Source organism: Lepus europaeus, chromosome 7, assembly GCF_033115175.1.
Source record: "Lepus europaeus isolate LE1 chromosome 7, mLepTim1.pri, whole genome shotgun sequence".
Taxonomy (NCBI): Eukaryota; Metazoa; Chordata; class Mammalia; order Lagomorpha; family Leporidae; genus Lepus; species Lepus europaeus.
Genome location: NC_084833.1, coordinates 114,286,269 through 114,300,776, shown reverse-complemented (window position 1 = coordinate 114,300,776; position 14,508 = coordinate 114,286,269). Strand labels below are relative to the sequence as shown.

Below are 14,508 nucleotides of genomic sequence, written 5' to 3'. Positions count from 1 at the left end.
CCCAAGTCCTTGGGCCCTGCGCCCACATGGGAGACCGGGAGGAAGCACCTGGCTCCTGGCTTCAGATCGGTGCAGCACGCAAGCCATAGCAGCCATTTGGGGGGTGAACCAATGGAAGGAAGACCTTTCTCTCTGTCTCTCTCTCTGTCTAACTCTGCCTGTCTAAAAATAAAAGATAGTTCAGCATAGCCAGGTCTTGAGTGACACACAGGCACACCAGCTATACTGCCCACATTTTTTTAGCTTAATACTCACTGGTCAGTTTCAATAGAATGGTGCAAAAAGATAATTGTCTCTTTTGGAAAACTTAAATATCTTTTCCCTATTAATATACTGAAAGCATATTCTCATCAATGAGAACTGACTGGAACTTAAATCTGAAACCTGTATACCAGAATGCTCCAAAAGGAAATTATACCAGATCAAACAGAGTACTCACGGATCAAATTCATGGATAACACTTTCAAATCTCAGGACAGCAAAGAGACGAGTCGAGAAAGCTGCAAAAACCAGAGAATTAATATTTTCATGGGAATGTGCATGAAAGATCAATTGTAAATAGATAGTATTACTGAGAAAATAGCATTATTCAGCACAGAGGTCATAGCAAATATAAAATGATACTTGAATAAAGTCTTTACCTCTCTCCACATAGAAGAAACAAAGAAGTTTGCCTTCCTCTGACAATGGCATCTATATTTTCCACTAAGGTAGGAACCATTTAACTACTTACTATACAAACCCTCTTAACAATCACATTCACCTATCAACACCAAATTCAACATACGTGGTCATCTTTTATAAATGTTGACTCCTTCCTCACACATAATTCACTTTAACCTTGGAGCAAACCAAAAGATATGGCATGCTAGACAACACTTTTGACTCATGAAGAGCTGGAAAAATCTAAAAAACAGAGAAAGCAGTCAAGGATCTTTCAAAAATACTAATGCCAAGGTTCAAGTCTGTGCTCAGCTCTGATTCTAGTTTATTACTAATGCACACTCTGGGAGGCAGCAAGTGATGATGGCTCAAATAACTGGATCCCAGGGCTGCCATTGTGGCACACTGGGTTAAGCTGCCACTTGCAACAGCATCCCATATGAGCACTGGTTCAAGTACCAGGTGCTCCACTTGCAATCCAGGTCCCTCCTAATGCACCTGGGAAGGCAGTGGAAGGCTCAAGTTCTTGGGCCCTTGCCACCTGCACAGGAGACCTGGGTGGAATTCCGTGTTTTTGGCTTTGGCCTGGCCATCTGGGAAGTGAACCAGCAGATGGAAGATCTCCTTCTCCCTCTCTTTGCAATTCTGCCTTTTCAATAAATAAATCCTTAAAAAAATTCTCTGTTGAAAAATAATAGGTGCCAGTGCTGTGGAGTAGCAGGGAAAGCTGCCGCCTGCAGTGCCCACATCCCTTATGCGCGCTGGTTTAAGTCCTGGCTGCTCCACTTCCGAGCCAGCTCTCTGCTATGGCCTTGGAAAGCAGTAGAAATGGCTCCAAGTCCTTGGGCCCCTGCATCCACATGGGAGACCCAAAAGAAGCACCTAGCTCCTGGCTTCAGATTGGCCCAGCTCTGGCCATTACGGCCATCTGGGGAGTGAACCAGTGGATGGAAGATCTTTCTCTCTCTCTACCTCTGCCTCTCTGTAACTCTGCCTTTCAAATAAATAAATAAATAAAGTAAAAGATAATAATTTAGAGTCTCTGTCACCCACATAGGAGACCTATACTGAGTTCTCAGTTCTGGTTTCGGCCTGGCCTACCCCTGGCTATTTCAGGCACCTGGGGAATGAACCAGTGCATGGGTTATCTCTGTGTGTTTCTCTCTTGTTCTATCTTTATTTCAAATAAGATAAAAATAATTTTTTTTAAAAGAACAAGGTATATTAAGATTTCTCCATTGTATCCCTAAAGAAAGAAAGGACCACATGCACACTCACATAACACAGCAGCCATTGACAGAATGAGAAGCTTCAGAAGTGTGTCCTGCTTCTCATAGGACAACCGCAAAAATCCAAGCTTAGTCATCTTGACATCAATGGTGGCAACAGACGACACTCAAACAGCTAAAATGGAAAAGTCAAGACCATAGGATATTGATCACCTTCAATTCACTTAATTAACATTCATGGTTTATGATGAAAGAAAACCATACAAATGAGCTACAAAAACACCAGAGAGAGTTAGGACTAATACTAAGACTCAAGTGTTGCCTCAAGTATGACCTCCTTCCAAGGAAGTAGACACAAGTCAGATCTATGCATCAAGACTAAAATGAAGTGATCAGAGTAAACCACCCATAATTAAATTATTCACTGCCTCCCAGCTAACAAGTACCTCCGCACAACTGGCAAGCATACTGTACAAAAAGAGTAAAGTAGAAACAGAAACACAAAAAAGAGAGTGGAGGGGAAAGATGTAAAAATTAAAAAAGCTGGAAATGAAGGTAAAAAAATAATGAAATGGACAGAGTCTTCTGGAAAAGGCAGGACAATATGAAAAAAAGCAAGGAATGAGCACTGAGTACAGAAGTGAAAGTAGAAAGGGGAAAAATAGAAGTCACATCTGAATCAGCGCAATTTTCAGCCCTAAATTGAAGCTTCAATTAACTGGCTCCAAGCGTTCCTGTTCCAACCCCAGTGGGGCTGTAGGGTAGAGAAAGGAGCATAACTGATCACTAACAAGGTACAATCATACACTCCAGAAAGGGAGGGGGCAATACACACATACACTGTACTTTCCACCCCCAACATCACATTGTATCTACTGCTCAGGTCTACACTCCCTTCAGGTGATGTTTCAAAGCATCCCTGTAACGAAGCCACTGAGTCCATGACAGAGACAGTTCATGGCACCAGATCTGGAGGGAAAAGAAAATAAACTTTTCTTACTGAAGCAGAAAAAGGTCAGAGAGGAAAAAAAAGTAACTTAAAACCAAACATTGGGCTGGCGCTGTGGCATAGCGGGCAAAGCCACCGCTTGCAGTGCCAGCATCCCATACGAGCACCAGTTTAAGACCCGGCTGCTCCACTCCTGATCCAGCTCTCTTCTATGGCCTGGGAAAGCAGTGGCTCAAGTGCTTGGGCCCCTGTATCCGTGTGGGAGACCCGTAAGAAGCTCCTGGCTTCAGATCGGTGCAGCTCCGGCCATTGCAGCCATTTGACGAGTGAACCTGCGGATGGAAGGCCTCTGTCTCTGCCTCTGCCTCTTTGAAACTCTGCCTTTCAAATAAACAAACAAATATTTAAAAAATATTGAGGAAGGTAGTCTGCAAGATAGGTCAGAATAGTAATCATTTGATGGACAAAAATTGTTTATATAGTACCAATTTACTGGAGAAGTTAGCTAGTTGTGTATAAGATAGTACCACCTTCTTAAACTGTAAGCCCATCAAGGCCTAGAGATAAACTAATAACAAAGAATACATAACACTGTTCTAGACTATGATGGAAATACAGGAACTGTATTCTCCCTGCTGTATTTCCCCACTGCTACTGGAGAAGAGGAAAAAATAACGCTGGACTCGGTCAAGAGCATGAAGCACCATGCCCTGCAGTGAGAAGTTAAGCATCTTTTCCGTAATTAACCATCCCTGAAGAGCAATTTTAGAGAGGTGCGTGTTTAATTAAAATCCCAAAGGAAAATCTTGAAATCAAAAATACAGACCTAACTACAGGAAGTCAACAACCCATCCCTATCTCTCGGACTTGGGAACTGTTTTCTGAAATGCCTGGAATAGAAGCAAATTTAACGCCACTAAACTGATACAGACCACATACCTGGAAGGTAAGAAATAAGTGTTAGGCCTTCTACCTTTAAGCTGAGTGAGGAAGCTGGTCATTTAAGGCAGGACCGTAAGCCAGTTTCCAGCGTGTGCTCTCTGGTCAATTGCACACTCCACCAAGGCAAATAAGGGCAAAGGCACTCGGAAACTGTTGGGATCCACTCTCTGGGCCCTGCAGGCTGTGACACCTGTCTGTCTAACTCCCACCAGCCCTGCCGCCCTACACACGTTCCCGCACCCCTTCACTCGCCGTCCGTCTGGTTTCTCCTGCGGGTCCCACCTCCCTCTCCCTCCCACCCTCACAGAACCACACATCTCTGACACCACCCACCCACCACCACCACCGAGGCATCCTACGCACCTTCCCCTCCACGAGCAGCCCAGGATCCGGTCTTTCCCACCTCCTCCGGACCTAAGCAGAATCCCTCCCCAGACCCCTGCATCCTACCATTCCGGGACATCCGCACACCACACCCCACGCCCCCTCCTCTACAAGGCCCTATGCCCTCCTCCCCTCCCCCTTTCGGAGCCCTGCCTCCTGCAGTTCGTTCAGCTCCACCAACGCCCTATACAATTCCTGACATTCATTCTCGAGTTGTATCCTATGGCCTGCTCACCTGCCCAGCGGTCCTCAGCAATCCGCTCAGCTCTTTCTGCCATCCGTTCAGCGGCGCACCCAACCCTGGCAACAGCCGGGCCCGCCTCCCGGAACGCACTCCATTGGCTGGCTTCGAACCAATACGACAACTCCGGAGAGCTATAGGGTTGTGGCCCTGTCTGTCCAGGAGAGAAGGGCGGAACCCACCGCTCTACCGCTTTATAATTGGTCAACATAAATGTCAATTCGCCGTCTGGAGGCGGGACTGTGTGCTCCCGCCGAGCTGTCATAGGCCCGCGCGAGGAAGCGAAGAGCGCGGAGAGAACGTGCTCTGCGTAGTTTGGTTGAGGGTCGAGAAGTGACGTGTCGGTCTGCGGTCCGGAAAGGAGCAGCGGTGGGAAGGTGTGGCGAGGTCCCCCCAGTCATGTGATCAGAAGCGGAAATACGCTGAAGAGCAGGCCGAAACTACAGATCCCAAAGGCGGGATTGTGAAGCTGCCGTCCTCTGCTTTGAGGAATTTTTTTTTTCGTAGAGGTAAAAACCGTTAGCTAATGAAAGGTTAAAGGAGAGGAGGGAATACTACTTTTCTACCTGTTCGCAGTGAAAACTCACACGCCGCCTGCCGAGTCCGCATCGCCGGTCTTGCGCGGGATCTGTTTCCTCTGCTCGGGGAACTGCCCCGGCGAGGCCTTCTCCTTTCCTCGGCGCCCTGGCTCTGAGAGCCAGTACCTAGGCCTACAGGGTGGGCTGCGGTTCCGCGGGGGGCTCGCCGCCGCCGCCGCCGAGGGGCCGCGTTCGCCCAGAGGCGGGTAGCCCCGCCACCCGCTCCCCTCTTTGGAAGGTGCCTGCCAGAGAGCTGCATTGCCTACGGAGCCTGGGCCCTCAGGAGGCCCTGCTGCGGCCCGTGGAGGAGCTCCATCATCAAGGACTCCTGCACTCCTCCCCACAGATGCACCCCAAAGAAGAGGGGTGCATCGACTGCCCTCCCAAACCAGCAGAGTGGTGGAAGGCGCATTCTGTAAATCGGTGCTCCAGATAAGCGTGTAGTGTTTACAAAGTTCACGGGGCCAGACTTATCCCCCGGAGCTTATGATACAGTACATCTGCTTTTTTGTGTGCAATGTAGTTTTCCTAACCTGAGTCTGAAGGAGTTACAGACCTTCAAGTAAGTCCTTCAAAACAAAGTGCTTTAAAAAAAAAAAAAAGAAGTATTTGTTTGAAAGGCAGAGTGACAGTGAGGGAGAGAGAAATTTTCCATCGGCTGGTTCACTGCCCAGAGAGCCATAAGGCTGAACCCGGGAACCAGGAACTCCATCCGGGTCTCCCGTATGGTTGGCGCAGGCCCAAGTATTAACAGAGGACAGCTGATCAGAGGTCGTTGCGTGTGCATGAAATTAATTTCAGATGTGAGACAGAGTAGCAATGAGCACAATAACTAAGTTTAGTGAAAAGAATGCACCTGACAGACCAGGTGGGCCTCTCAGTAAAGAACCAAGACTTCAGACTGGAGTTTTTACAGATACAGGTATGGGCCCACTGTTTCTCATTCTCCCTCCTTCTTCTGGAATATTGGTGGATGGAGGACTTCCTGGGCATGGTGATTTGTGAAAATCCCCCCAGGGCTTTATCATGTATTTATTGGACCCAGTAGCCTCCCTGGCACAGGGCAGTGGCCAATTCCTCTAAGCTCTCCTGGGGAAGGGTTTGGGAACCACCCAACAAGGTAACAAGGTTATCCAACAACAGCAAAAATATTTTTTTTCTTAAGATTTATTCCTTGCGGGGGCGGGGGAGGGGGGGTAGGGCGCTGTGGTGCAGCAGGTTAAAGCCCTGGCCTGAAGCGCTGGGATCCCATAGGGATGCCGGTTCTAGTCCCAGCTGCTCCACTTCAGATCCAGCTCTCTACTATGGCCTGGGAAAACAGTAGAAGATGGCCCAAGTCCTTGGGCCCCTCCACCCACGAGGGAGACCCAGAAGAAACTCCTAGCTTCTGGCTTTGGATCGGCACAGCTCCAGCCACTGCAGCCATCTGAGGAGTGAACCAGCAGATGGAAGACCTCTCTTTCTGTCTCTATCTCTCTAACTCTGTTTTTCAAATAAATAAAATAAATCTTAAAAAAAAAAAAAGATTTATTTCTTACAAAGGCAGGGTGACGGAGAGAATTTCCATCTTCTGGTTCACTCCCCATATGGTTCCAACAGCCAGAGCTGGGTGGCAAAGGCCCAAGTACTTGGACCGTCTTCCACCGCTTTCCCAGGCACACTGGCATTAGCAGAGAGCTGGATGATAAGCAAAGCAACCAGGATGTGAACTGGTGCTCTGGTATGGGGCACCAGTGTTGCAAGGGGCAGCTTAACCTGCTCTGCCACAACCCTGGCCTCTTGAACAAGTTTCTTATTAAATTTCCAAGTGATAAAATAAAGTCAACATTTCAGAAGTCAGAGTTTATAAGCCTGTTTTCTAGATGGGTCATTGACACCACTGCATAGGGAGCAGTCATATGTGTAAATAAAATCAAAGTCAGGAAAACAAGGTCAGAGAAAAATTAGAATCATTATAAATAACCCCAGATATTATATATAAATGTAATGTATCAGTTAATCTCCTCCTCCCTTCTAATTTAAGAAACCAAAAATTCAAACTTAATTGCTTCAGAAAGCACTGTTTTTACAGTCCTATAAGTTACTTAAAATAATGCTTTGAGGGTAGGTGTTTGGCCTGGAATACCTCCATCCCATATCAGAGTGCCTGGGTTTGCGTACCAGCTCTACTTTCTTTAAAAAAGATTTATTTATTTATTTATTTGAAAGGCAGAGTTACAGAGAGGCAGAGGCAGAGAGAAAGAGAAGTCTTCCATTCGCTGGTTCATTCCCCGAATGGCTGCAATGGCCAGAGCTGAGCCGATTCAAAGCCAGGAGCCAGGAGCTTCTTCTGGGTCTCTCACACAGGTGCAGGGGCCCAAGCACTTGGGCCATCTTCTACTGCTTTCCTAGGCTATAGCAGAGAGCTGGATAGGAAATGGAGCCACCAGGACTAGAACTGGGCGCCCATATAGGATACAGGTGCTGCAAGTGGAATCTTAGCCCACTGCACTGCAGAGTTGGCCCCCAGCTCTACTTTCAATGCCAGCTTCCTGTAAATGTAGACTGCAGGAGGCAACAGGTGTTGGCTCAAGCACTTGAGTCTTTGCCAACCACATGAGAGATCCCAGATGGACCTGTGCTGTGGTGTAGTGGGTAAAGCTGCCGCCCACAATGCCCGCATCCCATTGGGCGATGGTTCGAGACCCATCTGCTCCACTTCCAATCTAGCTCCCTGCTAATGTCCCTGGGAAAGCAGCAGAAGATGTTTCCTGACTCCTGGCTTCAGCCTGGCCCAGCCCAGAAATGTTGCGGCCATTTGGGGAGTGAACCAGCAGGTGGAAGACTGTCTCTCTTTTAAAAAAAAAAAAAAGATTGATTTATTTATTCGAAAGTCAGAGTTACACAGAGAAAGGAGAGGCAGAGAGAAAGAGAGAGAGAGAGGTCATCCATCCGATGGTTCACTCCCCAATTGACCGCAATGGCCGGAGCTGCGCCGCTCCGAAGCCAGGAGCCAGGAGCTTCCTCCGGGTCTCCCATGTGGGTGCAGGGCCCAAGCACTTGGGCCATCCTCCACTGCACTCCCGGGCCACAGTAGAGCGCTGGACTGGAAGTGGAGCAGCCGGGTCTCGAACCCGCGCCCATGCGGGATGCCTGCGCTTCAGGCCAGGATGTTTAACGCGCTGCGCCACAGCACCAGCCCCATCTTTCTGTCTCTTCATCTCTCTGTAACTCTTGACTTTCAAATAAATAAAAACATTTTTTTAAATGCTGGAGCTGAAGTTGTGGCATAGCAGGTAAAGCTGCCACATGTGACACCAGCATCCCATATGGGCAGGGCCAGAGCTGTGGCATAGCATGTAAAGCTAACACCTGCAGTGCCGGCATCCCTTATGGGTGCCAGTTCGAGTTCTGGCTGTTCCACTTCCCATCCAGCTCCCTGTTCATGTGCCTGGGAAGACAAGAGGATGGAAGAAGTGCTTGGGCCCTGTCACCCATCTGGGAGACTCAGAAGAAGCTCCTGGCTTCTGGCTTTGGATCAGCCCAGCTTTGCCTGTGCAGCCATGGCCTGTGGTGAATGAACCAGCATATGGAAGATCTCTGTCTGTCCTGCCTCTGCCTCTCTCTAACTGCTTTTCAAATAAATAAATAAATCTTTTTTTTTTTTTTAAAGATGCTCTACCCAGAATCCACCTTTCTAAGTATGCCAAAAAGCTGTATTACTGGATTTCCTCTCAATGTACTTCTGGTTGACTGTTTGGTTTTAATAAGACACCTTTGATTTCTTAGATTTATTTTTCATTTCTTATGGGTTTTTTTTCCAAATAACTTTTTCAGAAACATAGTGGAATGGAAAGTGAATGGAAAGCAGATCTTTGCATGTCTGAAAATGTGTATTTTGTCCTTGATAAATAGTATGACTAGGTTTTAGAATGCTAATAACAAAGTTGAGACCCTCCCTTCCCATATACACATACACACCCACATCACAGCACACAGCCAAAGCATTCCCACTTGAACATTATCCAGAATTGCCCCTGAGAATTCTGGTGCCAATTTAAGTTACATTCCTTTATGGGTAATCTATTTTTCTCTCTGATAAATATTTTTCTTTAGAGATCTCATCTGTGTTTTTCTTTCATTTTTCCTGCTTTATACTTTCAATCTGAAAACTCAAGATTTTCACCATCAGCCCGGAAAATGTCCTTTGATTTTACTCATATGTCCATTTTTCATTTTTCCTTTTCTGAAGTTGCTATTAGGCAAACATTGGATTTCCTGCTCCTGACATATCCCCACAATTCTTTCTTCCATGTCTTTATCTTTTTGCTGTATGTCCTGAGAGATATGCTTTTTTCTTTTAGATTTGCCTATTTGAAATTAGAATTAGAGAGACATTTTCCATCTTTTGGTTCACTCCCCAGATGGCTGCAATGGCTGAGCCAAGTGGAAGCCAGGAGCTATGAGCTTCATCTGGATCTCCCGTATGGGTGGCAGGGGCCCAAGCATTTGACCATCCTCCACTGCTTTTCCCAGGCCATTAGCAGGGAGCCAGATTGGAAGTGGAGCAGTTGGGACTGGCGTCCATATGGGATGCTGGCAACATAGGTGGTGTCTTTATCTGCTATTCCACATCATCAGTCCAGATTTTGTCTAGTTTATCTTGCAGTTCACTAATTTCACCTCCTCGTTGTAACTTTTATAATTAATCTTTTACTTCCACAACTGCTTTTTAAAAGTTATTTTATTTATTTGAAAGAGTTACAGAGAGAGAAGGAGAGAGGAGAGGAGAGAGAGAGAGATATCTTCCATCAACTGGTTCGCTCTCCAAATAGCTGCAATGGCCAGGGCTGGGCCAGGCCAAAGTCAGGAGCTCCATCAGGGTCTTCTACGTGGTTGTATGGGCCCAAGGACTTGGACCATCTTCCACTGCTTTTCCCAAGCACCTTAGTAGGGAGCTGGATCAGAAGCAGAGCAGCCAGTACATGAACTGGCCCTCTCCACAACCACTTTAATTTCCTTGAACTTTTCTGTTTCCTTTTCAAAATTCATTCTTTATGGATGCAGTACCTTCTCAAGTATCTATCAAAGTAATTAGAATTTCATAACTTTTGTTTCTAGAATTAAGTTTCCTCCAGAGGCAGATATTACCCTGTATATTTTTGGAAAAGCTGTTAAGATGATTCTGATGCTAATTCCTGGTTAAGACATCAATTGGGCAGCTGTTGTGGCATAGCCGCTTGTGATGCCAGTATTACATATCTGAGTATTAGTTTGAGTCATGGATACTCCACATTTTTTTTTAAGATTTATTTTATTTGAAAGGCAAAGTTACAGAGAGGCAGAGGCAGAGACAGAGAGAAGTCTTCCATCTGCTGGTTGCAAGAGCCAAAGCTGGGCCAATCCAAAGCCAGGAGCCAGGAGCTTCTTCCAGATCTCCCATGTGAGTGCAAGCACCCAAGGGCTTGAACTGCCTTTTAAGATTTATTTATTTATTTATTTATTTATTTATTTATTTATTTGAAAGTCAGAGTTACATAGAGAGAGGAGAGGCAGAGACAGAGAGAGAGAGAGAGAGAGGTCTTCCATTCGATGATTCACTCCCCAGATGGCAGCAACGGCCAGAGCTGGGCCAATCCAAAGTCAAGAGCCAGGAGCTTCTTCCAGATCTCCCATGTGAGTGCAAGCACCCAAGGGCTTGAACTGTCTTTTTTTTTTTTTTAAGATTTATTTATTTATTTATTTATTTGAAAGAGTTACACAGAGAGAGGAGAGGCAGAGAGAGAGAGAGAGAGAGAGAGAGAGAGAGAGAGAGGTCTTCCATTCGATGATTCATTCCCCAGATGGCAGCAACAGCCGGAGCTGTGCTGATCCAAAGTCAAGAGCCAGGAGCTTCTTCCAGGTCTCCCATGTGGGTGCAGGGGCCCAAGGACTTGGGCCATCCTCCACTGTTTACCCAGGCCATAGCAGAGAGCCGGATGGGAAGAGGAGCAGCCAGGACTAGAACCAGCACCCATATGGGATGCTGGTGCTTCAGGCCAGGGTGTTAACCTGCTGTACCACAGCGCTGGCCCCACTGATCTTTGGCTTTGTCAGGCCATAGCAGAGATGGATTGGAAGTGGAGCAGCTGAGACTTCAACTCGCGCCCATGTGGGATGCTGGCGCTGCAGGCGGCTCACTATGCCACAGTGTTGGCTCTGATATTCCACTTTCTTTTTTTTTTTTTTTTAAGATGTATTTACTCATTTTGAAAGCCAGAGTTACACAGAGAGAGGAGGGGCAGAGAGAGAGAGAGAGGTCCTCCATCTGATGGTTCACTCCCCAATTGGCCACAACGACCAGAGTTGCGCCAATCTGAAGCAAGGAGCTTCCTCCAGGTCTCCCACGTGGGTGCAGGGTCCCAAGGGCTTGAGCCATCTTCTACTGCTTTCCCAGACCATAAAGAGAGCTGCATCGGAAGTGGAGCAGCTGGGTCTTGAATCGACGCCCATATGGGATTCTTGCACTGCAGGCGGCAGCTTTACCCACTACACCACAGTAATGTGCCAGTGAAGGCAGTGGATCATGACCAAGTACATGGGTCCCTGACACCCACGTGGGAGGCTCAGATGAAACCCCTGGTTCCTTGGTTTAGTCTGACCCAGCCCTAGCTGTTGCATTTGGGAAAGTGAACCAACAGATGGAAGATCTCTCTCTTGAGACGTCATTCTGCCTCTTAAATGAATCTTTTTTTTTTTTAATGAATTACTTATCAAATGATCAACCGGTCACTGTTTTCCATAGATCTCAAAGCACTACAAAACATTTAAACTTGAAATCAGAGAATGAGTACTCAGGATGAGACCATGATCATATAGCGTAATCTCTCCTCCAAATTGCAGTGCTTTACTCACTTCTGAGACCTAAGGAAAAATACTACTTGATCACGCAATTCATTTTTTTTTTTAATTTATTTTTCTTTGAAAGTCAGAGTTACAGAGAAAGAGGGAGAGACAGAGAAATCTTTCATCAGCTGGTTCACTCCTCAGATGGTTAAAACAGCCAGGGTTGGGCAAGGTCAAAGTCAGGAGCTTCATCCAAGTCTCCCACATAGGTGGCAGGGACCCAAGTGCTTGGGCCATCTTCCACTGCTTTTCCCAGGCCACTAGCAGAGTTAGATTGGAAGCAGAGCACTGGGATATGAACTGGTGTCCATATGGGATGCTGGCATTGCAGTCGGCAGCTTTACTCGCTACACACCAGCCCTGATCACATAATTCTTAAAATGCTATTTGTTAGTTTGCTTGTCTCCTTCACTGGACTCAGTCCAAGAGGCCAGTATTTACATTTCTTGTTCACCCTTGAGTTACTACCGCCTTGCAAGTGCCTAACAGATACTCTACTACTTGTTACCGTAATAACTGTTTCTATGAACTCACTAAATCTGTCCTAAGTATTTCATTGTTGTATGGCTGCCATTGTTTCCAAGGTCTAAGTTACATATACCCCCTTAAGTCATCTTCATTTTAATTTCTATATGTGGGTCATACACCATAGGAAGACTACATTAATGAGGGGTAAGATGATGGTAAACTAAGCAACCTCTCTAGGATTGAACTGATCACCTTTGCCAGAGCAAACTCCATGATGGCAGTGAACACGAGGACATAAGCTGAATGAATGTACCACTGCTATCATTAGAAAATACCAGTGGGAGGAAAATGAATAGATAAGTGAACACATCATAGTTGCCCTTTTATCTCACAGATGTTATCCTTTTAAGGTGGTTTATAGACCTCTGAGCATTAGTTCCCCTCTTCTGGACTTGTCAATACCTCTTAAAACCTTTATTAAGAGTAGAGCAATGGGGCCGGTGCTGTGGCATAGTGGGTAAAGCCGCCGCCTGCAATGCCGGCATCCCATATGGGTGCCGGTTCAAGTCCTGGCTACTCTGCTTCCAATCCAGCTGTCTGCTATGGTCTGGGAAAGCAGTAAAAGATGGCCCAAATCTTTGAGCCCCTGCACCTGCATGGGAGGCCTGGAAAAAGTTCCTGGCTCCTGGCTTCAGATCGGCCCAGCTCCAGCCGTTGCGGCCATCTGTGGAGTGAACCAGAGGATGGAAGACCTATCTCTCTCTGTTTCTACCTCTCTGTAACTCTTGCAAATAAAATAAATTAAAAAAAAAAAAAAAAAGAGTAGAGCAGTTAACATAAGTCAATATGTGACTCTGTCCACTTGAGTTTCTAGACAACATGCTCAGGCCTAAAGCATCCACTTCCTAATTCTTTGAGAACTGCTGTGGACACCTTGACTCAAAAGAGAACTGAAAGGTTAGTGTTGTGAATCAAATACACACCCAAGATGTGATGTTTATTCCTGAAAAGAATTTTGCTTTTTTATCTAAAAGGCAGAGAGAGATCTCCAATCTACTGGTTCATTTCCCAAATACCCACAACACCCAGGGTTGGCCAGGACAAAAGTGACGGATAGGAATTCAATCTGGGTCTCCCACATGGATGGCAAGGACTCAACCACTTGAACAACCAATGCTGCCTCCCAGGATATGCGTAAGCAGCTTATATGAATCAGGAGCCCAAACTCAGTCACTCAGGTATGGGATGCAGGTATCCCAATTCCTGACTTCCAATCACCCAAACTTAAGTACTTTTTAAAAAAATTTTTATTTATTTTTGACAGGCAGAGTGGACAGTGAGAGAGAGACAGAGAGAAAGGTCTTCCTTTTCCGTTGGTTCACCCCTCCAATGGCTGCTGCGGCTGGCACACCGCGCTGATCCAAAGCCAGGAGCCAGGTGCTTCTCCTGGTCTCCCATGGGGTGCAGTGCCCAAGCACTCCCGGGCCACAGCAGAGAGCTGGCCTGGAAGAGGAGCAACCGGGACAGAATCCAGCACCCTGACCGGGACTAGAACTTGGTGTGCCGGCGCCGCAGGCGGAGGATTAGCCTATTGAGCTGCGGCGCCAGGCATGTCATTTCATCTTCTCAACTTCCCTTATCCTTCTAAACTAAACTGAGATGCTTCTAGTTGATACAAGTTCCAGGCAGCAAAAAAGTAGCTGTTTAAGCTAACATGTTTAAAACTCAGTTTAAAATACTAAGTTTAAATAAGCAGTTTGCTTCTCAGTTACAATCTGATGAAATATTAATCAGATACCCCTACAGCAACCTGGACATAGTTTTGTGCAATGCTATTATTGTCAAATGACCACAGATGTCACAGGGAAAAATCTTAAAATCATGTCTTTCACAAATTTCTGTGAAAAATCAGGAAACAGTGATCACTTCCAAGATGCCCACTTTGTAAAAACTCTCCATCAGTTGCATACAAACTTTAAAGCTGGTCTATAACTCCCAACAATATTTTTAATTCCTTATTTTGTCTTGGACACAGTAAAAGCTTCTGTTAAGCAACTGTCTATCTCCTCCTTTGACCAGTGTGGGATGTTCGGCACACTGAAAGATCTAGAAGGAGCTTTCTCACTTAATGAATACATGGTACAGAGGTGTACGTATAGACTTTAAAACAACCCCACATTTTCCAGAAAA

At 46.2% G+C, this 14,508-nt stretch overlaps 1 protein-coding gene across 1 annotated transcript in view; it reads right to left on the bottom strand.

The window, feature by feature from the left end:
- Positions 1–4,503, bottom strand: part of STT3A (STT3 oligosaccharyltransferase complex catalytic subunit A) — a 34,819-nt gene extending 30,316 nt beyond the window's left edge. Inside the window, exons 1-3 of the mRNA XM_062197284.1 lie at positions 4,403–4,503; positions 1,942–2,067; positions 440–500 (exon numbers count right to left, since the gene is read on the bottom strand). Of these exons, the coding sequence (XP_062053268.1) occupies positions 440–500; positions 1,942–2,029 (149 nt within the window). The 5' untranslated portion in view covers positions 2,030–2,067; positions 4,403–4,503. The remainder of the gene's footprint in view (positions 1–439; positions 501–1,941; positions 2,068–4,402) is intronic.
- Positions 4,504–14,508: the final 10,005 nt, after the last annotated feature.